At 39.1% G+C, this 23249-nt stretch overlaps 1 protein-coding gene across 1 annotated transcript in view; it reads left to right on the top strand.

The window, feature by feature from the left end:
- Nucleotides 1-472: 472 nt before the first annotated feature.
- The window catches only part of TBC1D9 (TBC1 domain family member 9), a 46769-nt gene continuing 23992 nt past the window's right edge, over nt 473-23249 (top strand). Inside the window, exons 1-5 of the mRNA XM_015821584.1 lie at nt 473-599; nt 11645-11755; nt 18002-18120; nt 19994-20222; nt 21216-21477. Of these exons, the coding sequence (XP_015677070.1) occupies nt 473-599; nt 11645-11755; nt 18002-18120; nt 19994-20222; nt 21216-21477 (848 nt within the window). The remainder of the gene's footprint in view (nt 600-11644; nt 11756-18001; nt 18121-19993; nt 20223-21215; nt 21478-23249) is intronic.

The following is a 23249-nucleotide window of genomic DNA, read 5'->3' on the forward strand; positions in this document are numbered from 1 at the left end:
AAGGAAGGCGGGTTTTTCCGAGCTTTCTTTGCGCAGAAGGCAATTCCGTGCCGTCACTCGCTTCCCTCGTCTGGGTTTTGGTCGGATGCGGTCCTCCTTCTGCAACCGCATCCTTCCCGGGGCTCTAATGCAATGGGCTGGATGGGAGATGGCGTTACCGCCCGGCAGGAGTGAGGCTGGGCGGGCTCAGCCGCCGCGTCGTTCGCTCTGAGGTCACCGCTCTCGGCTCGTTCCCGCGTCCACACCGAGCCTGATAATTGCTCCTACCTCTGGCCGAGGACGCGGGAGGCTCAGCGGGCATGCCGCGCCTCTTTCTTGCCTTCCCCCTGACCCATGGTCCGTGGCCCCGTCGAGCTGCTGGCGGCGCCCCTCCGGACCGGGCCGGGCGCTGAGGGCGAACGGAGGCTGCGTTCTTGAAGAGCGTCCGCCGAAAAGAAGCCCCCCCCGGGCTGCCTTTGTCTCGGCCGGGAGGATGTGGGTGAACCCGGAGGAGGTGCTGCTGGCCAATGCCTTGTGGATCACGGAGCGGGCCAACCCTTACTTCATCTTGCAGAAGAGGAAGGGGCACGGAGGCGATGGAGGCAGCGGAGGGATCACTGGTAAGAGCAGCGGCCTCCCCCCTCAGGGAAAAGAGGCACGCAGCCTTTCTTTATCAGGAAGGCAAGCCTCCTGGATTCAGGGGGACTACTCATGAGTAGACTCGTGTCGAATTGCACTCTCCATATCCTGTGTTGATCTAGCTCAGTGTTTCTCAACCTTGACCATTTTAAGGCATGTGGACTTCAACTCCCAGAATTCCACAGCCAGCTATGCTGGCTGTGGAATTCTGGGAGTTGAAGTCCACATGCCTTAAAATGGTCAAGGTTGAGAAACACTGACAGCTCTTTTTTTGGGGGGGGTCTTATTACTATTGATGGGGGGGTTATATATGAGGAAATCTTGATTATCTCTGAGCTCCGTTTTTTGCTTGCAGACCCTTACATTACCGAACAAGATAACAACCAGGTAACAACTGGAGAGCAACCCCCCACTCACTCCCACTTACGTTATCTAGTGTAATGAATTGTCTACAAGCCTAGACAGAACCAAGGACTTCACCATTCAATCCTGAGCTACATAAATTTTCTATAGGTTATATAAGATTTCACCTTTTCAAGTTAAAAAGGTACCAGAGATGGGGAAACTATGGCCCCTTTATGGCTGTCTCAGGAATTCTGGGAGTTGAAGTCCACCTGTCATAAAAGGGCCATAGTTTCCCACCCCTGTCTTAAATAAAACTAAAATGACTGCTTTTATTTTCTTCCATTATGTCTTTTAGCAATATTTATACACTTTGCTTGAGCTTTGCTGGAGTTTCTACTACAGTCTAATGCCCTCCAGATATATTGGTCATGAAATCCCAGAATTCCTAGCCAAAAGCCAGTTGGTAGGGATTCTTGGAATTGTCATCCCAATATTTTTAGAAGGCATTAGGATATGGAAGGTTGTAATTATGTACAGTAATTACTTGCAATATTATTTTGGGCTGACAGTTTTATTGCTAATTATTATTTCCTTTGTCATTGCACAAACAAACATTGGGAATTTTATGACAGTTCCATAAAACCGCTGGGATTATTATTAATCTTGTATAGGAAATGTTTAAAAGGTCTGTTGATCTCCTTGAGAGGGACTTTCAAGTACTTATGCAAAGAGTTTGTTATACTTATTCTGCTTTGAAATTCTTTTATAGTTTCATCTTCCAATGTTCTCTGTGAAAATTCCTTGTCTTTTATCTTGCTGTAAATATGGTGCATTGGGTATAAAATTGCCTGAGGTCACAGAATTAAAACTGCCTTGTAGAATAGACAAAAATCATTCTGAACATTAGCGTTTAAAATGGTTTAGGACATTTTCTGGTTCTGTTGCCTACACAAATAAATAAGGGACAAACTTCTTTTTTATTTCTGTAGCTGCAGTGGGTGAGACCCACATCTACACTTGGTTGTGCTATAAGCAACAGTCCATAACTAAAGAACTCCTTTTGATTTAATAGTTTATTGCAGTGGTCATGGCTACTATATATATAATTACTATTGAATAATTTTTGCTTCCAGCATTGGGCAGTCAGAAAGATAATACATTTCAATTTTCCTGTATTTATGTTCAGTCTTACACAGGTATCCATAAGATAGTAGTTCATTACTAGATGTGCAATACAGACAAAGAAATACAATTGTCTACTTTTAGCCCAAATAAATTATGTAAGAGTAGCAGAAGCCTAAAGGAATGTTAGTAATGCTACATTACCATTTCAGGTAAGGTAGTACATTTTTTACACATAATGGGTGCTTTTCTTTTTAAGGTATTTTAATTTGAATATGTTGGAAACCCGTTGTAAGAACATACAATACTTACTTTATCCTTTTCATTTTAATATTACAGTTTCTTAAAAATGGCTATATTCATCCTTTTCACTCAGTGTGTTATTGTTATTATGGGCAGTTACCAGAATGGAAATTTCAGTAGTAAATCATTTCTTTCTTGTTTCTAGATCTGATCTAGAACATGAACGGTAGCAATAAAATCACATATAATATTATTGTTTTTCTTTAAATTCCTTACCCCTTCAAACTGTATCCTAAAAATGTGGGATCGTCATAAATAATTCAAGAAGCCCTTTAAGGCTACTTCAGATTCTTACTCGAAAAATAAACGGTCAGTTTATAGCAGTTGTCCCTGTCTTAGATACCTAGCCAAACAGATTAAAACAGTGTCATGCTTGTAAATTAAAGACTAGTACGTCTGCTGACTGCAGTATCTGCAGGCATTTTTTTTAAATATTTTATTAATGTATAGAAAATAATATAGTGTTCTACAGGTGAATAATTCAGTTATTTCCGACCATTATTGCATAATATAAAAAGGCTTGGAAGACTCTGACATGGCTTCCTTTTGAAAAAAAAATGATATTCTAACAGAGCATACTGTAATTGTTAAAATAAGGGTTTACTCCTTGCTAACTGTGTTTATATGTTATATGAAAGTGTTGAAACAAAACTGAAGAAGAATCACTGAATCAGAGAGATTTAATATTTGAGGGAAAAATTCAGAATTTCAAGTGAAATATATCCTGAAAGTATAAAGTTCCTAGCTGTAGCATTTTTCATATAATTTTCAGCTAAAATGTTAAAGCACTTGCTTTCCATAGAAAAGATTCCAGACTTAACCTCTGATAGTTTCTAGTTAAAGGAGATCTTGGATAGTAAAAGAGGGGAAGGTATTTACTTGTTAGAGCTGCCAACAAGTAACACAGAGTAATTCCAGATAGGCCAAGATTTCAAATCTTTAATAGTACATTTGAAGATATTCAAAGTAAAAATTATATTAGCTTTATGTTTCACGGGAATAGAACTGAATTTTCAATTCATTCAGATCTTTAAAGGGTCTGTCCATCTTGTACATAGAGAATGATAAGTGCACGTTCTGATTTCATTATAGTGGATAAAGGAATAAAGGAGAATAATTGTATACATATGCAAATGTCATAAGTATGAGTCAGTTGCCAAGCATTTGAATTTTCGTGGCATGGCCATGGAGATGCTACATTGGTCATAAGTGTGAAAAACGGTCATAATCACTTTTTAGTGCTGCTGTTACTTTGAACAGTCACTAAACGAACTGTGGTAAGTCAAGGACTACCTGTAGTTTATCTGCCCAAATCTACATTTAATTTAGACTCAGACAAAGGCCTCTATTTACAGGACCCATTTCTTTGGACGGAATGGTCATACAGACATCCATATATTTATGATAGCAGCTGGTTCTCATCGGTTTGGTCTATGGAGTAATTTATTACCACCTGGCTATGTTCCAGCAGTTGACAGCCTGTGAAATTATGCCAGAAATACATTGTGTATGTATGAAGCACTAAGTAGGACAGAACTATTTCCTTCTGGTCTGTCTATGGAGATTCTCAGTCATCCAGGCCATGGTTGTCACAAAGGTGCTTTTTCAAAAGGCAACTGGATTTTCTTGGTTTTTTTTCCCTTGAAGACCATTTTGCTTCTCATCCAAGAAGCTATTCAGACTGAAAGGTGGCAGGGAATGGAAGGATTTATATTCCTTGCAGTCATCTGGTCATTAGCACTCTTGGAACATAATCATGTGAAGTTTTCAACACATTAAGGAAAGAAAGGTGAAAGATTTATATGATCTGAAGAAAAACCAGAGTATATGCTGCAAATAAGTGAAATATCAATCACTTCTCACAGGTCTGCTGACAGGCAGTTATCTCAGCAGAAACCACACTGAACTTCGTCACATACATTTGGTTCCCCTTTCCTTGCCTTTTTGAATTGTTTATATTATATTGTCAGTTGACTCCTTGTTCTTTAGTTTACTTGACATAAAAATACGTGGCTGCTCTAATCCCTCCTGTTTATGAACAACCTTTTACCCAGGGAATACACTAATTCTATTCTGATCTCTCTAATGTGCTAGGAAAATGTTGAAATGCATGCAACCTTTAGCAGAGAAACTCAAATTCTATCTTTCATAAACCATTTAATCATAAATGAAATTTAGAAAGTCATATTTATTCCATACATTACAACTGCCCTTTCAGCCTTAGGAGGCATGATATTTTCATATTTTCATTGCATGATGGTGCCATTCCAAATTATTTTGATTTTTCCAAATTCAGCAAAATTTGAAGGCAAAAAGTAGATTAGCAAATTGCTAATCAATTAAATTCGGTTCACAATATTTCTGTGATTGTAAGGCAAATTATTTTATATCAGCTTGCAGATATATATTTGAAATCAACAAAGTGGAATAAATTGTTGAAGACGAAATAGATATATAATCTGGCTGAAAGCCCTAAAGCTTTATACTTTAAAAGAAGAGTAAAAAGCTTAGAGGGAATACTTTTTGCAACTTATTTGTCTACATGTTATAAAATGTTTCTGCTTCTAAATAGCACATTTTGCAAACATTTGTTTTTGCTTCAAATAAAACCCAAACTAGCAGATTTGTCCATCCTAGACATTGTTTTCCTTCTGGCTTCCCCATTGACTTTGCTTGTCAGTTCCCCAGAACAATGCAGCCGTCCTAAATACATGCCAGCTGCCAAGTGTCCAAATTTTGATCACGTGACCACGGGGATGCTGCAACAGTCATGTGAAAAATGGTCATAAGTCACTTTTTCAGTGCTGTTGTAACTTCGAACAGTCACTAAACAAATGGTTGTAAGTCGAGGAATACCTGCAATAACTTTCATATTATTTATTCATAAATCAATAATATTCAGTTGGAATACTATATTCCATGTTATTTATTATTTATGAATCTCAGTACATTAGGAAGTTTCATGTATGATCCCATGATAGGATGTCTTAAAGTTGCCAAGGTTGAAAAACATTGGGTAAAGTTTTCCCCACTTCTATTTGTAGCTGGAAATTTCTCATGACATCATAAGATTTTGTGTTCATCATTCCATACATTAGTAGTCAATAGGACTTTGGAGTGAACAGCATGATTTGACAATTTAAGACAGTTCTAAGTTTACTGGTTATTAAAACTATAGTAGATATTATGGGGAGGGAATAAATAATTGCTACTGTGTAATTTAGACTTTCACATTTCAGATTTCTTCTTTGTAAAAAATATGTATTAAAATACTTTTACCTTCTTTTTTACATCCTTGGATAAGCATCCTTCCTTTTATCTACAAAATTGTCTAATAATGCGTAAACTGATAGCTTGGTATGAAATTATATGTAATAATAATTAGCTTTATGAATCTACAGTTTAGTAATTTTTTCTTTAAATACATGGTGAATGTGTCTATGTGTCATTTGTTAGCTTCTAAAAATAAAATGTTACACACTAAAAATAAATGATGCTTCTGAGCAAGAAAAACATGTTTATCAGTCATAACCTGGATTTTGTGTATACTAATTATGTGTGCAAAATAAACATTATGTGCAATCCTTCCTTAGTAAATAAGCTTGAGAAATTAAAAATTTGAGTCCAAATACGTACTAAATCTGTGCTGCTGCTGTAAAGTTCAGCCTTGGACCCCCATGTTATATCTGTGTTGGAGGCAATCACTAGGACAGAAAAAAATGCAACAAATGTTATTTCTTATTTATCTAGAAAAAGAACCTAAAGTATCCATTTTTTTCAATCCAATGAAGATAAAGCTTCCTTCCAGTTAAACTTAATTCTTACTGACTTCAAATATTAAGCAGTTGCAAACTTGCTTAGTTTAGATAGCATTTCATATTTTCAGTGGAAATTAAAATGTGCTTACTTTGTTTGCCCTCTGAGCAGCATAGAAAGGGTGTTTGCATGGAATTAAGTTGCTGCTATCTCCCCCCCCCCTCCAAAAACCTGCATAGAAATGGTAACAGGACAAACCTACAAAGATGCATGTTGAAAGAATCTGCTAATCTCTATTACACCTACTGTACACAGCAGGTAAATGGTTGGGTTGGCTCCATCCTTCTTAGTCTTTTGGAAAGCTTTAAAGACATGTCTGATCTCTCAGGCATTTGGCCAGGATATTAGATGACTGAAGAGATGATTTATGTAGATAGCCTCAGTTATAGTGTGTTCTCTTGCTCTTAGTTTTAATAGAGTATGTGTTTCCATTTTTAATGAATTGTGAACTGCCTAGCGTCACATGAGTAGGATGAACAGCCATGTACATTATTTAAATAGATTAAAAATAATAAATTATTTAGCAATAAATAAATGGGTGGGAATAGCCTCCATTTCCACTGTTATTTTTTTTTCCAAAAAAACAAACAAATAATGGACACCAATTTTGGATCACCATGCAGTTAAAATTTGGTAACAAGGTCATGGCCAGGCTGTAAATGAGGGCCTGAGGGAGCCTTCCTGATCTGGACTGTATATTCTTTTCAGCCAACTTCACATAGTTTGTTGGAATCTAGCATTGTTGATGCTGGAAAGGTGTTGGCAGTTTTTATGCCAGTAGCTGCCCACTGATGTATTTTAAGAGGATTATGACCTTGTGATACTTAACATGGTGTTTGGCCTTCAAAATGATTTGCCATTTTATAGGATATTTTGTTATTATTTTGTACTGAATAGAATAGTTGCCTAACATCTAAAATGATTTATCGTTTTCAAGAAGTAACTGAGACCAATCTAGATATTATGTTACAGATAGTCCTTGACTTACAACCACAACTGACCCCAAAATTTCTGTTGATAAATGGGACATTTGTTGAATGAGTTTTGCCCCATTTTACAATCTTTCCTGTCACCTTGTTAAATGAATCACTGCAGTTGTTAAATTATTACTGTAGTTCTTGACATGATTGTTAAGTGAATCTGGCTTCCCCATTGACTTTGCTTGTCAGAAGGTCACAAAAAGTGATCACATAATCCCAGGACACAGCAACCTTCATAACTATGAACCAGTTGCCAAGCACTGAAGTTTGATCATGTGCCTATGGGGATGCTGCAACGGTCAGAAATGTAAAAATGGTCATAAGTCACTTTCTTCAGTGCTGTTATAACTTTGAAAGGTCACTAAATGAACTATTGTAAATTGAGGACTACCTGTAGTTGCATGTGAACATTTAAACCAGCATGGTTAAATGGGAATACTGGGAAAAAAGCAGGCATGGGATCTGCTCATAAGATCCTCTAGGACAGGTTCCTTGCATCAGTTCTTCATTGTAAATAATTGCCTCTTGTGATTTCTGCTGTGAAAATGCTAATCCTTGGGCACAAATAACTATCATATAAACAACTCCAAATCAAGAACTTGTGGATGGTATGATATTCTTTACATCTATACTAAAAGTTATCAATGCTCAAAATTTGCTGCAAGATGAATGTACTCAGTGCCTCAGTGATCAGCAAATATAGGAAAACAAAGTGATTGTCCTCTGCTGTTGATTCAGAAACATAAGGAAAGCCTCTGAGCTCTAGGAATTAAGAATATTGGGCAAAAATCCAAGTTCTATCTTGCCTTCCCATGGAGCCTCAATGAAATAAAGCATGTTCTTCTAAGATGGATGGCAACTTGTCAAGCATAAGGTAAAGGATGTGAAAAATTAATTTTCCTTTTAGCCGCTGAGATCAGATTGCAGCCATATAGCTTGAAAAATAATTTTTTCCACTGAAAGCTGATATTTTCAGAATATTGTATAAGTGACTTAAATGCTTGGAGTTCACTCACAAACAGGATTCTAAATAAATTGATTGCGTTGCTTGTATTTCTGGAACAGCTATTGACTTACTGCATTAACAGAGGGATAGAATCAAGATCATGGAAATGTTAATACCACTTTACAATGCCTTGGTAATGCCACACTTGGAATATTGCATCCAATTTTGGTCACCACGATGTAAAAAAGATGTTGAGACTCTAGAAAGAGTACAGAGAAGAGCAACAAAGATGATTAGGGGACTGGAGGCTAAAAAATAGGAGGAATGGTTGCTAGGATTGGGTATGTCTAGTTTAAAGAAGAGAAGGACGATGGGTGACCTGATAGCAGTGATCCAATATCTCAGGGGCTGCCACATAGAAGAGGGAGTCAAGCTATTCTCCAAAGCACCTGAAGGCAGGACAAGAAGCAATGGATGGAAACTAACCAAAGAGAGAAGCAACCTAGAACTAAGAAAAATTTCCTGAAAGTTAGAACAATTAATCAGTGGAACAACCTGCCTCCAGAAGCTGTGAATGCTGTGAATACTTATCTCATAGATTTCCAGTGGGTCTACCGAAGCTTCTTCTAAAGTTGAAATACATAGTAGGCTACACTGCAGCGTGTGAATGTCATCAATAATTGTTAGCTTGTGGGCAGGCCAGTGACCATTGCTTTGGTTAACAATTCTGTATGTGCCCAGGCAAAATGTTCTGCTAGATTTGGCAAACTACAGAATGGCAATTTTTATGGCACATAATAGCTGACACCAGACAGATTCCAGCTTCCTTGTCCCTTTGACTCATGTATCATAGGAATATATGTAATATAATCATTTGTCTTGACCCCAAGATAGATATCTCACATGAATCCACCCCCTAGTCTGCATGGTAAACTAGCTCAGACACCAACTTTCTCCTTACCCAGGCTGGAATGCTTGAGAGTGAATAATAAAGGGTGGAGGTTGACATGGATATTTTTCCACACTGCAACTGTAGGAGTGGTTTTAAATGCCACAAGGGCCTCCCCTTACCTCCTCAGGCACCATCAAGTATCTTTTTCTGGTTGGGAAAGAAATGTTGGTGGGCAACAGGACTAGTTGACTTGAAGTATGGAGATGATGGTTTAGCAGCAGCAGCACTGATTTCTCAAGAGAATGGCTTGTGGAGTCACATTAACCCAGGCTTGTCTGATTGATAGCGCCTGGTCTGTCCAGCGGCTTCAAACTAGAGTTTTCATCAGCTCAAGGTAGCATGGTGAATATGATGGGAGTTATAGTTTAAAGTATGTGGATAAAATATCAGGTTGGAGGAAAGTGCAATAAAGAATCACAAACTTGAGACTACCCATTTGAAGAGAAATAACTTTCAGTAGAGGAGAGATACGCAAAGCCCATTTCTGCTCATTAAGCATAAGAAATGTGTGTGTGAGATGATGTCTGTTGCAAAGGTCAGCTTGCTGGCGAATCTTATATTTGCAATTTGGTTGATGCCCAGTGTGATTCTTTTGTAATTAGATAAAAAGATAAAGACACTGTTGAATGGAGTTTGACTGTTAATGACTTCATGGACCCGTTTACATGGTTTTCTAGCAACAATATGGAAAAGGATTGTCATTGTTTCCATCCAGGATGCTAATTTCATAGTCTAGCCTAGCTAGACTGTAACCCTGGAATTGCTGGTAGATTCTCATCCACATCTTTCCAAATCCAACTGTGCTTAGGTATTTCAGAATAGTTTAGGTTGTATGCTACCATCTATCATCATCTAAGGAAATTTATATCAAGGGCATTCACTTTTCCAGAAAAGCTTAAAGCAAGCTTATATAAAATTATTTAAAGAGAAATATATTTACTCATTTCCTTGAAAGATTTTTAAATAGCTCTCATCTAATGATCCCACATCACTATTAGTTGTTATATTATTCCTCCAAAATGGCTGGTAGGAAAAATGTGGTCTCAGAAAACCACTGAGGGGACACGGTTGTTCTGCTTTGCCATAGATATGATCTTCGATTGAAATCACTATTTCTCAACAGTGGCACCAAGTGAGAAAAGGCATCAGAGTAGATACTAGCGTCAACCCTTTGCTCAGGCTAGAGCTTCTGCTTTCTGATAGTTCCTAAAAGTGCAGTAAACCTGATAAATCTGTGGCTGAATGATTAACTCATTTACATTCATACATCTTTATACATGTAATCCTTGGCTTGGGACTGGATTTCAGTTGCTAAATGATGTAGTTTTTGAGGACAGGTCATAAATCACTATTTGCAAGACTGTCGTAACTTTGATCCGTAAATGAATACCGGTAGTTTTAACTCAAAGACTATCTGGTACTGCTTCATCTAGTGATGTAGGACAAGGCTCTTCCTGTATTGCTCATAGTCTGAATAGCCTAAAAAAGGGAGAGAATGATAGGGGTCAGTGATGAGTTGTTAATGAAGCAACTTTGGGACTTTTTGCAAAAAAGTAAGAGAAGTGTAATTTTGTTTTTGGGATTTAATGATTAGAATTATATAGGACTATAGAAGTAATGTATATTGTTAATTTTAGAATAAGAGTTGTTTGTATTTTTTATATCTGTATCAAAGAAAGTTGAAGCCATTTGTTCTTTTTTCTTAACTTTTTTCCTTCATTGTTTTGTACTTTTATCTTGCTTTTTGTCTGATTCTTTTTTCTATTTTCTTTTTGTCTTGCTCATTTATTTTTTATTCATGTTTTTGAAAGTTAATAAAATTATATAAGAAAAAAATATGTCTTACCTTCTAATTTAAGTGTATTCAGTATAATAGTGTAGAATATATACAGAGCTATTCCATAAATTATTCCTCTGGCCCAGTACTGTTTATTCTAACTCACTCATTCTAATATCCAATCTTTGAAAAGCAGCTTGAAGATAACTTGTGATCTTCTTTGCTGATAAAAAGTACCGCTAAGCTGTCAAGTTACTATTTCTCCCGTGCATTGAAATGATTGTGTAAAATGGGTGCCAAAAGACAGGGCAAGATTGAAGTCTCTGCCAGTAGCAAAATAACCAATGTTAAGAAATCAGACAGATCTAGAACTGATTCTGAATTAGTATGAAATTCTCAGGCAGAAATGCGCTGTGTATCTGAAGCTTCACAGGATGAATAGATGAAGATTTTCACTTGCCTTCCATTTGAAAACATCAGAAGTGTATGGCATATGTGCCCATTATCATATGGACTTCGTTAGATTTGTTTGTTAAGTTGTCCAGCTTTTTCAATAAAACAAGGTCCAGCTTACATTATGTCCTTTGTTCTCCAGGTTGCTCAAACTATTGGCTTAATTTTACAACATCCAAGGCCAATAATGTAATCACTGTGCTCCAGTGTTCACATTTTAAATATACCTTTGTATATGCTGTTTAATTCATTCCACAGCTAGAGTATGCTTTAATGTGGCACACACTTTTACTATACAATAGGTAATATTTGCATTGTTCTTTTTCCCCCAGGACTTCTTGTAGGAACTCTTGATGTTATGTTAGATTCAAGTGCAAGGGTAGCACCATATCGCATTCTGTATCAAGCACCAGATTCTATGATATACTGGACTATTGCTTGTGGTAAGTATCTGAACTGTTTTCAAGGTATTCTTTTTTTGACCCAAAGACTAGTATTTGATATAACTTACCGGTATACTTTTACAATGTATCAGTTTTCCTTTATAATGGATACTTACTGAACACTGAGCCCTATCTAAGAAAATGAAATTCCATGGAGAGAAAAGTAAGGTTCTACATTTACCAAGAAAAACCAAATCCACAGGTACCATAGGTGGTATCTGGCTCAATAATAGTAACTGTGAGGGGGATCTTGGAGTCCTAATGGACAATCACTTAAATATGAGCCAGCAGTGTGCTTCAGCTACCAAAAAAGCCAGCACAGCCCTAGGCTGCATTAACAAAGGGACAGACTCAAGAGCACGTGAAGTGTTAGTACAACTCTATAATGCCTTGGTACTATTGCACCAGTTTTGGTTGCCATGATCTAAAAAAGATGTTGAGACTCTAGTAAGAGTGCAGAGAAGAGCAACAAAGATGATTAGGGAACTGGAGGCTAAAAAATTTAAGAATAGTTGTAGGAATTGGGTATATCTAGTTTAAGAAGGACTAGGGGGGACATGATAGCAGTGCTCCAATATCTAAGGGGCTACCACAAAGAAAAGGGAGACAATTCATTCTCCAAAACACCTGAAGGCAGGACAAGAAGCAAACGATGGAAACTAGTCAAGGAGAGAACCAACTTAGAACTAAGGAGAAATTTCCTGACAGTGACAACAATTAATCAGTGGAATGGCTTGCCTCCACAAGTTGTGGGTGCTCCAACACTGGAGATTTTAAAGAAGAGATTGGACAACCATTTGTCTGAAATGGTATAGGTTTTCCTGATTGAGCTATAAGTTGAACCTCCAAGGTTCCTTCAAACTATGTTATCCTGTTATGTGGTTCCTTCTAGATGTGTTATGCTTTGGTTTCCATAATAGTTAGGCAACTCTCACAGTAAATGTAAATTATGTTTCACTTTCTGTTTACTTTTTTTTTTAAATCAGTTTTCCACCAAGTTCTGCAAGTAGTTGCTAAGATTAAATGCTGACTTACATTTCTGTTTGTGGTGCTGCTATAGTTGAAGGGTTTCTCTGGGTTCTCTGTGGAGCCCTAATAATTCTGGATTCTGGCCTTTTTTTCTATAGAGTTGAAACTCCTTGAATGAAAATATATATTTATTCTTTATAAAATATGGTACACCACATCAGCAGGAGTTCTTATGCTTATTTTGCTGAATGAGAAGTCCTGTATGATTGGCTTGCCTTGTCCTTGGACAGCAAATAGTGGGCATAGTTGTGAGGTACTAGACTAGGATTACAAAGACTGGAGTTCAGCTGTATTTTCATCTGTGGAAATTCAATAAGTGTTATTGTGGGGCTAAATGAAGGGAGACTTCTGTGAAAAGTGCCAAGCTAGAGCTGGAATAAAGATGACCTGTACATTGAATATGATAAAGAAGCATACTGAGCATTGAATGGAGATGGGGAAAAGGGTTTGGGAAGCATTGTCTGTAAATCTTAGTTTTCTGTATTGGAAGCTGAAATTCTAAAATGTCAGATTCATTTCAATAGACTGGATATAGAATTTTTGAGTGCTTCCACTCAGGATTTGGTAAGTTCTTTTTTTAATGTTTAATTACTACTGTGAATCTATTCACACTTATCTAGGTATTGTTGATATGCTATAGGTCAGTGATGGCGAACTTATGGCATGTGTGCCACAAGCAGCACTCGGGGCCCTCTCTGTGGGCATGTGCGCCGTCGCCCCAGCCCTGCCTCCCCCCACGGCCCCCTCCTCACCTGCAGTCCCCTGGAGGAGAGTCGCCCCCGGGCGTGGCCTGCACGGAGCAGTGCAGCCAAGGACCTAGCCAGGCAGCAGGAACAAGACTCCATCCTCGTACCTCATAGCGTGCAGATGATGCAGGGTGTGGGCGGAGGGCGTGGCTGCCATGGTGCTGCAGGGCTGTCTGGGCGATCTGCTGCAGTTGGCCATGGAGGCGGTGCATGGTCCTGCAGGCGGGCGGGGCAGGGGTGGGCAGGGGCAGAGCAGGCAGGACGGGAGGCGGAGCGGGGGCAGGGGTGGTTTTTGGGCACTCGGTCTCTAAAAGGTTCGCCATCACTGCTATAGGTTATAAGTAGAAGATTCCATGTTTAAGTACAATTTGGGAGAAATGTATTGCATGCAGATGGGGCGTTCAGTGGTTCTGTCCTTTACCCAGATTTCAATTTTTATATATATTCCTCAGATAATTTATGTTGTGACAAGGAATTTATGACTTACTAAACTATAGGTCTTTCTCACTAAAAAATTGCAGGTCTGAAGGTAGAATTATTTTGAATCTTTGAGTGTGCAAGTATATAGAAATTAGAGAAAGACTAACTCAGATTTCAGAACAACCTCCAGCATTTAACAATATATTTTCATACATTAATTTCAAGCATAGTCCAGTGCACTTAGCAGATAAGAGGTTCAATTATGCAGGCTTTTCAGAGTGATGCACGTTCCAAGAAATGCAAGGCCTCCCTGGAAGGGAGACAGAATGATGTCACTCCTCATCAGCAGACCCGGATCAGATATAAGCTATTGCTTGCAGTTCTTCAGAAACAATATCATTCTGTAAGCTCTGTAGGAGGTTAGGAAACAGCTTATTTCCATATTGAACTCACCAGTGCCTTTCTGACGGATTTCTAACAGGAGTTTCAATGATTTATAGAATATGTATTGTAGCATTCAAATTCATTTGAAAATACTGTTATTGATTGTGAGCACAATTCAACCATGAAAAGACAAACTCATCACACTATTCTCTTTCTGGGTAAGCATCATTAGGAAGAATAGAGAAAAGGAGTAAACAATAGTAAGCCAAAAAATGGAAGCCATGAAATAAGAATAGAATAACAGAGTTGGAAGGGACCTTGGTGGTCTTCTAGTCCAACCCCCTGCTCAAGCAGGAGACCCTATACCACGGGTCGGCAACCCGCGGCTCTGGAGCCGCATGTGCCTCTTTCAGCCTTCTACTGCGGCTTCCAGTCCTCCTCCGCCATTTGCAGAGAGAGAAACAGAGACAGAGAGAGGCACTTGCACTTCCCTTCTCTCTCTCTCTCTCTCTCTCTCTCTCTCTCTCTCTCTCTCTCTCTCTCTCACTCTCTCTCTGTCACACACAGACACACACACACTTTTTACTTACTTAGTGGCAGACCAAGGGTAAGAGAGAGCTAGCCCAATAAGAATGTGTGTCAGCTTGTTGGAGAACACTGTGAGGCCAGCTGATCAGGTGAGCAGAAGATCGGAGAGAGGGAGAGGGGGGGAGAGGAAAGAGAGAGAGGAAGAGAAAGAGAAAGAGAAAGAGAGGGAGGGAGAGAGAGGGAGAGGAAAGAGGGAGAGGAAAAGAGAGAGAAAAAAGAGAGAGAGGGGGAGAGAAAGAGGGAGAGAAAGAGAGACAGGGAGGGAGAGAAAGAGAAAGAAAGAGAAAGGGAGAGGAGCGCTGGACAATAAGAGGGAGGGAGGGAAGGAAGGGACAAAGAGAGGAGGAAGGAAAGGGAGGGAGGGACAATGGAAGGGAGGGAGGGAAGGAGGAAGGGACAAAGAGGGAGAGAAGGAAGAAAGGAAGTAAAGAAGGAAGGAAGGAACAATGGGAGGAAGAGAGGGAGGAAAGGAAGGTGCCCATGCCTGTCCCACCCCCCTCCACCAGAGACTCACAGATCCCCCCCACATCCCCGCCCGCACCCCCCATAGGCACCCTGCAACCTGAGTGATGAGCTGGCCATGCCCCCCTGGCCATTGACTTCACTTGTCAAAAAGTTGCAAAAGGTGATCACATGACCCTGGGACACTGTGACCGTCATAAGTATGAATCAGTTGCCAAGCATCCAAATGTAAATCACATGACCCTGAGGATGCTGCAACAGCATTAAGTGTGAAAAATGGTCATAATTTGCTTTTTTCAGTGCCATTGTAACTTCAAACAGTCACTAAGCGAATTGTTGTAAGTCGAGGACTGCCTGTACTTTATCATTTTTTCCTTTTTTTTGGTCAAGTTTTTGACACCTTGCTGGGTGACTGGTGGTACTCGGATATTGCCTTATCCTAAAATGGTACAATGGGTGAAAAGGTTGAAAAGCCCTGCTTTAGATAATAACAAATTGTAATATCAAACATGGCCACAAGATGTCACCAATGCCATTTAAGGTTTTTTAAGTCCAAAATTTTTATAATCCTTTTTCCAATTTTATTTCTTTTTTGTAAATAAAAACCAAAGTCTTCAGTAAAGATAAGAAATCTTTTGGTCTCCAAATTTTAGAAGCATATAAATCCCTCTCTCCTCACAGGGGGGAAGATACTTTGGGCAGTTTTTACAGGAGAAAAAAAATACTTAGGATTGAAAAGAGGTTCAGATCTCACCCAGTCTCATCCGCGCTGCTTTAGAAGTGCCTGGTGGTAAGTTTGACTTTGGCTGTCTGCAGCCTAGTGACGAGCCATATTTCTATGGCTGGTCTTTCGTCCGCTGGTTTGGAGGGCTGCCCCGGATCGATCGTAAGGGCTACCGCTGTCCTGCGATCAAGCGGGGGTCCCGGTAGGGGTGGCTCTCGACCCTTTCCAGGGTCCCCCAGTGGTGCGAAATCGAACGCGGAAGACGGAGCTTGCCTTCCAGCGGCTGCGGCAGCCACAATGGCAAACCGGAAGTCTGTAAATTCATACTCTTTATCATTTATATTCCAAGTCACAATTTTCATATGCCTTAGTCAACACTATGGTTGATAGAAGCTGATGATAAAAAGCTAAAACTGATTTTATTAAGATTGCCAGTAATAATAGAATCTTGCAAGTCTGTTTTTGATGTTGCTCTTCCTCCTTGTTCAGTGAATTATGGAGGTGCCTGCCTGAGCCATGTCACATATTGCATTCCTTGCAACAGTTAAGGAGGATATCAGGCAGTGTTGTTTCCTGTTGGCTTGTATATCACAAATCCAGTTAAAGCCCAGTTGTGTTGCTGATATGCTCATGTTGTTCTGGACAAACTAAGATCTCTTATCTACAGGCTGCCTTGAAATCTATCATACTGTTGCCCTGCCTTCAACCAGTCAGTTTGTGTACACAGTCTATCTAAAGCAGTGGTTCTCAACCTTTTTAATGCCGCGACCCCAACCGGTCGTAAGTCGAGGACTAAACTGGTCGTAAGTCGAGGACTAAACCAGTCGTAAGTCGAGGACTACCCAACCGGTCGTAAGTCAAGGACTTTCCCTGCCCGGGAGTGCCGCGCATGCGTGGTTCCGTCCCCTGCGCCGGCCGAGGCGTATCTGGCAAGCGGCAGAGAAGGAGCAGGCCGACCACCAGCTGGCCCAGCCCAAGGGAGGTAAGGCACCCGCCGGAAAAGGGGAAAAAAATGGCGGACAAAAAAAATGGCGGACAGCCTTGCTTGGCGACCCCCATGAAATGGTCGATCGACCCCAAATGGGGTCCCGACCCACAGGTTGAGAACCACTGATCTAAAGAATACCTCCGAGAAAGTTAAAACAAACTTTTAAATCCTAATGAGAATAATATGTTTTTGATATTACATAAAGTTTGGTAAGAATATTACTTAATAATTTGTAAGGGATAAAACTAGACCTTTCTAAATCCCCATGTCTGACTCCTTTTCCTATCCCACTAGGTCAGAAAAAGAATAGGGGACTATAAGATACTCTCTTATTCACTTCTTTCTGTTTATATTATGAAAATATTACGTTAAGTGTTTGCCAGTTATTTTTCATGACTGAGTTTGAAAGAACATGAACTGTGTTTGGGACAAGGTGGAGAAACGATGCTGCCAAAGAACTGTAACAAACAAGTCCTGTATTCTACAAATCAGAGAAGCACCTGCAAGCTAATAGTATAAAAAGATCAGCCCACAGCAAAAACATCCCAAGCTTTAATTTCCAGTATCAAGTAATTCTCAGTTCTTCAAGATGACCACACTTTAAAAATATGTGGCTTGGTTAAAATTGTAATTAGCAAAACAAAGTTTGCATTCTGAATTGCTATGAAATTATCAACCAAGGCATGGATCCTTGGTTTTTTTAGTATCAAAATCTGGCTTGTTTAAAATGAGAAGTGAACCCTTAGTGAAATGAGAAGAAAGATGACCTTTCTAGGCAAGAGCTATATCAGAAGGCATCCTTCACAACTGCTAGATAATCACTAATAATACTTGTACTAAATCTTTTTGTGCATGTGTTCTTCACAATGGAATAATTTTACAAATACCTTCTGTTCCTATCTTAGGTTGCTCAAGAAAAGAAATAACTGAGCATTGGGAATGGCTTGAACAGAATTTACTACAAACTCTTTCTATCTTTGAAAATGAGAATGATATAAACACTTTTGTCAGAGGAAAAATACAGGTATTGTATTTTTTGATCTGTTCAATATATATGTGACTAGGAAAAGCTAGTATATAATTGTATTTTATATCTGATCTTCTTGTCCGTGTGCATTTTTAAAAAGATGATTCCAATAACAGTGTAATATTGTTTGCACAACCGGAGTAATCAGCAATGCCAGTATTAAATGGTATTCATAGGAAGAGGTTCAAACTGGTATTTTAAACACATGACAATCCTGCCAGTTGCAACACAATTTCTAAAATGTTGGTGGAGTAATACTGTCTCTTTTGCTCATCCACACATCCACACATACCTTACATAATTTGACTATCGTTTTTCAAAAGCAGATTTGCCATGCAATTTGGCAGCTGTTATGTAGGAGAATGAATCCAGTCAAAAAAAGCCAATACAATCCTGGGTTGTATAAACAGAGGCATAGAATCAAGATCACGTGAGGTATTAGTACCACTTTATAAAACCCTAGTACAGTAGTTCTCAACCTTTTTAATGCCGCGACCCCAACCGGTCATAAGTCGAGGACTAAACCGGTCGTAAGTCGAGGACTAAACTGGTCGTAAGTCGAGGACTACCCAACCGGTCGTAAGTTGAGGACTTTCCCTGCCCGGGAGCACCGCGCATGCGTGGTTCCGCCCCCTGCGCCGGCCGAGGCGTAGCTGGCAAGCAGCAGAGACGGAGCAGGCCGACCACCAGCTGGCCCAGCCCAAGGGAGGTAAGGCACCCGCCGGAAAAGGGAAAAAAAATGGCGGACAAAAAAAATGGCGGACAGCCTTGCTTGGCGACCCCCGTGAAATGGTCGATCGACCCCAAATGGGGTCCCGACCCACAGGTTGAGAACCACTGCCCTAGTAAGACCACATTTGGAATACTGCAGCCCATTTTGGTCACCATACCACAAAAAAGATGTTGAGAGTTTGGGAAAAATTCAGAGAAGAGTAACTAAGATGATCAAACTCCTGGAGACTAAAACATACAAAGAACGGCTGCAGGCCTTGGGTTTGGCTAGTCTAAAGAAAAGAAGAAGTAGGGGAGACATGATAGCAGTATTCCAGTATTTGAGGGGCTGCCACAAAGAAGAGGGGGTCATGTTATTCACCAAAGCACCAGAGGGTAGGACAAGAAACAATGGTTGGAAACTGATCAAAAACAGAAGCAACCTAGAATTAAGGAGAAACTTCCTGACAGTGAGGACAAGTAACCAATGGAACAGCTTGCCTCCAGAAATCGTGGCGCTCAATCACTGGAGATTTTTAAGAAGAGGCTAGACAGTCACTTGTCTGAGGTGGTATAGGTTCTCCTGCTTGAGCAGGGGGCTGGACTAGAAGACCTCCAAGGTCCCTTCCAGCTCTATTCTATTCTACTACTGGTTTAGCAGAGATTAACAAGTTATGAGTGACATCTGGATTTGTACTTTCTCAACCAAAAGATTATTATGTGAAGGATTAATAATGTGAGGCTCTTGAGCTGGATGGCACTCACATGCCATGGATAGGGTTAGCTTACCTCCAAAATCTTTTTAATAGTGACTGTAGCAAGCGTCTTGCAACCTTGTTAAATCTTATGAGATCAAGCTACTGTATTTTCATAGGCGATCTCGTGAAGCTGTGGCATTTGTTTGTTTATTAAACATTTGTTTCCTGAAACATAATATGAAATTGTGCAGTGGTTTTCCATATGAATGGGTTGCTTATATTTGGAAAGTGTATTAAAAGGGAAAATTATAATTATTTAAAATTTGTCTTAAATCTTTTATTTCTAAATTAATGGATCAATATGTGTAAAATGTAAGGATCCTAATTTAAATACTAGAAGTGAAACGCAAAGGGTATAGTTGCTCTGAGAATTCCAAGTGGTCCTGTATGATCTACTTTAGGGTATCATCGCAGAATACAACAAAATCAACGGTATTCGGGAAGATGATGACACGGCCAAATTTAAGGAAGCAACAGCGAAGTTCCATAAATTGTTTGGGATGCCAGAGGAGGAGAAACTTGTGAATTACTATTCCTGCAGTTATTGGAAAGGGAAAGTCCCGCGTCAGGGTTGGATGTATCTCAGCATTAACCATCTGTGTTTCTATTCTTTTCTCATGGGACGAGAAGGTAGGAATGAATGGCTTCTTACTGAATTATTAACAGGTTCATTTATTACAAATGTACAGTATGTATGACTTAATGTTCTTCTTATTCTCATGTGCAGGAATTAGAGGTGAGAAAATAAGTATTAGAATAATGAGCAAAAGGAAAGGTGGTCTAATAAATTGAAGAAACTACACAGTGCTATTTCACTGAATATATTCTTCAAATCTTAATATTACCATATACAGTATGTCATATAGAAGAAGCAGCATACAGTATATATAAAATGTTGAAGCAAAAGAGTTAATTCATCCTTAGCTGACAACATTATTTCCAAAGAATTTTAGGTTTTGCTCCAAATAACTGCTGAGAATTCATGGACATGCATGTATGAACCCTTTTTTACTCATATTAACATTTTCTAAGAGGTTTATAGCTTTGAATTGTGGAATGAATAATTGTAACTTGTTTGACTAGTATTGGTCACTGATATTCTGTCGCCATGATAAGTACCTGTATTTTTAGTACATGGATTGACTTAGCTAGTTTTGGAATGGTGTATCCTTACTTAAAATTTATGATACACAGACTAATAAGTACTTAAGTAATTTAATGTTTGTATCTTGCTTGCTTTTTTGTTAAGCTTTAGTGTACAGTTAGAAAATGGTTTAATTCTCTTTCAGATGTGTGTAGGGATAGGTTTTTATCTGTAAAACAATCTGTCTACACTTGCCAGTCAGATAGTATAGTAAATATATAAATATATCAGAAGATCTTACAAATAGCAGCCAAATCCTTTCAGCTGATAACTGCCTAGTACTAGAGACTCAACCAGTTGAAGGCACTGAGACTAACATTTGAACAAACTTTCAAAGGACTGTACCATAAATCAGTATTTAGTTTTATAAATGTGTGGTTTATAATTATTATAAAACTTTTAGATTTTATCATCTGAGTTTTGAATTTGAAACTATTGAATGTTGTTGTTTCTTCTGAAGCTATATTTTTCTTTAATAGCTAAACTTGTCATCCGATGGGTAGATATCACCCAGCTTGAGAAGAATGCAACTCTGCTGTTACCTGATGTGATCAAAGTTAGCACAAGATCCAGTCAGCATTTCTTTTCTGTATTTCTCAACATCAGTGAAACATTTAAACTAATGGAGCAACTTGCTAACATAGCTATGAGGCAACTTTTGGACAATGAAGGCTTTGAGCAAGACAAATCACTCCCCAGACTTAAAAAGAAGTCTCCTAAAAAAGTATCTGCCCTAAAACGGTAGGATTTGGAATCAGTTGCTATTTTGCAGCCCAAACTAAGCAAGTTACATGCTGACTTAGCATTATGCTTCAGCCCTGATAGATTTTTTTACATGGGTTTCTCTTATTTTACGTGTGCGTGTGTGGTTGGAGGGAGTGTTTCATGGGGGAACATCTATGAAATTGAAGGATTTGATTGAAAGAACCAGCGTACAACAGCATTCCATTTCCCCCCTTTTTATTCAAACTGCCAATAAAACACAGCAAAAGCAGTTTTCATTTTTTTCAGCCTCAAGGTTCACAAGAATGATTTACAGCCATCACATTGCCTACTATTCCATTCTGAGCAGTGCCTCCTTCAGATCATACTATGTTTCAAAAGTATGAGATCACTTTTCTCTCAGCTCGTAACTTTCTGTTCTAACCAACTTTAAGTGGGTATAAGCATACAATTACATGTTTAACACAACATAGTTGTTGCTTAACATTGGTAATTGAAAGGGGCAACTCCATTGCTGAGGCAGTCATAAAGCATGATGTCACATAACTGTGCTGATTTACAGCAACAGTTGCAGCATTTCCAGTTGTCATCATTACAGGAATCTCTTGCATTGCAGTGTTCGGTGGTCATGTGATTGCCATTTGCAACCTTCTTCTGGCTTCCCCATTGACTTGTTGGAAGCTGGCAGTGATGGTTGCAAATGGTGAATATGGGTAATCCTCGACTTACGAGCACAATTGAGCCCAAAATTTCTGTTATTTAGTGAGATGCTTAAGTGAATTTTCTCCCATTTTACGACCTTTCTTGTCACAGTTATTAAGTGAGTCATTGCAGTTGTTAAGTAAGTGACACTGTCATTAAGTGAATCTGGCTTCCCCATTGACTTTGCTTTTCAGAAGATCACAAAAGGTGATAACATGACCCTGGGATACTGCAACCGTCATAAATATGAGTCAGTTGCCAAGAGTCTGAATTTTGATCACATGACCGTGGGGATGCTGCAATGGTCATAAGTGTGAAAAATGGTCATAAATCACTTTTTTCAGTGCCGTTGCAACTGAATAGTCACTAAATGAACTGTTGTAAGTCGAGGACTATCTGTATATAACTGTAGAATGCTGCAAGCCATCGTAATTGCAAGCCACTTGCCAAGCATCTGAATCAGAATCATGTGACTGTAGAGACACTGCGATAGTCACAACTACAAGGAACAATCCTAAGTCCCCTCATTCAGCACTATCATAAACATAGAACAGTCACTGAACAAGTGGTCGCTGTGTGAGTTATGCTACCTATCCATCTACTCTTCCATATTTTAGAATTAAGAAAGGGATTATTATTTGTCTTTTTTTTTTTTGCTTTTGCATTCAGTCAGATGAAATGACAGCTGATCTTGATCTGGCTGATGATTCTTTGATTCAGAAAAACCTTTGATCTTTTTTTTTAATGTCTTCAACCCCACCATGGATCCTCTGCAGTTAGAAGATTAAATCCATGTCGGTCCTTTACCACTTCAGCTCTCTCCCTCCCAGATTATGCCCTTGAATGCTTCGTGGACTTTAGTCCATTCACAAACTAATGAGTCTTAAGCAATGTAAATTTTTCCCAATCTGTTATATTAATACTAGCTACCTTTTGTCTGGTTTGAAACCAACAGTCTTCTTTTAGCAGCCACTAAAGCTTCTCTGTCCATTTCATCTATTTTAGCTGCACCCTTCTGCTCCTTTTCCAAGTTTTTTTTTCTTAAGTATTCCATGGTCATCTATAGCAAGAGTCAGCAACCTTCTGGT

The sequence above is a fragment of the Protobothrops mucrosquamatus genome, unplaced genomic scaffold, assembly GCF_001527695.2.
Source record: "Protobothrops mucrosquamatus isolate PMUCROS unplaced genomic scaffold, P.Mucros_1.0 scaffold_166, whole genome shotgun sequence".
Lineage (NCBI taxonomy): Eukaryota > Metazoa > Chordata > Lepidosauria > Squamata > Viperidae > Protobothrops > Protobothrops mucrosquamatus.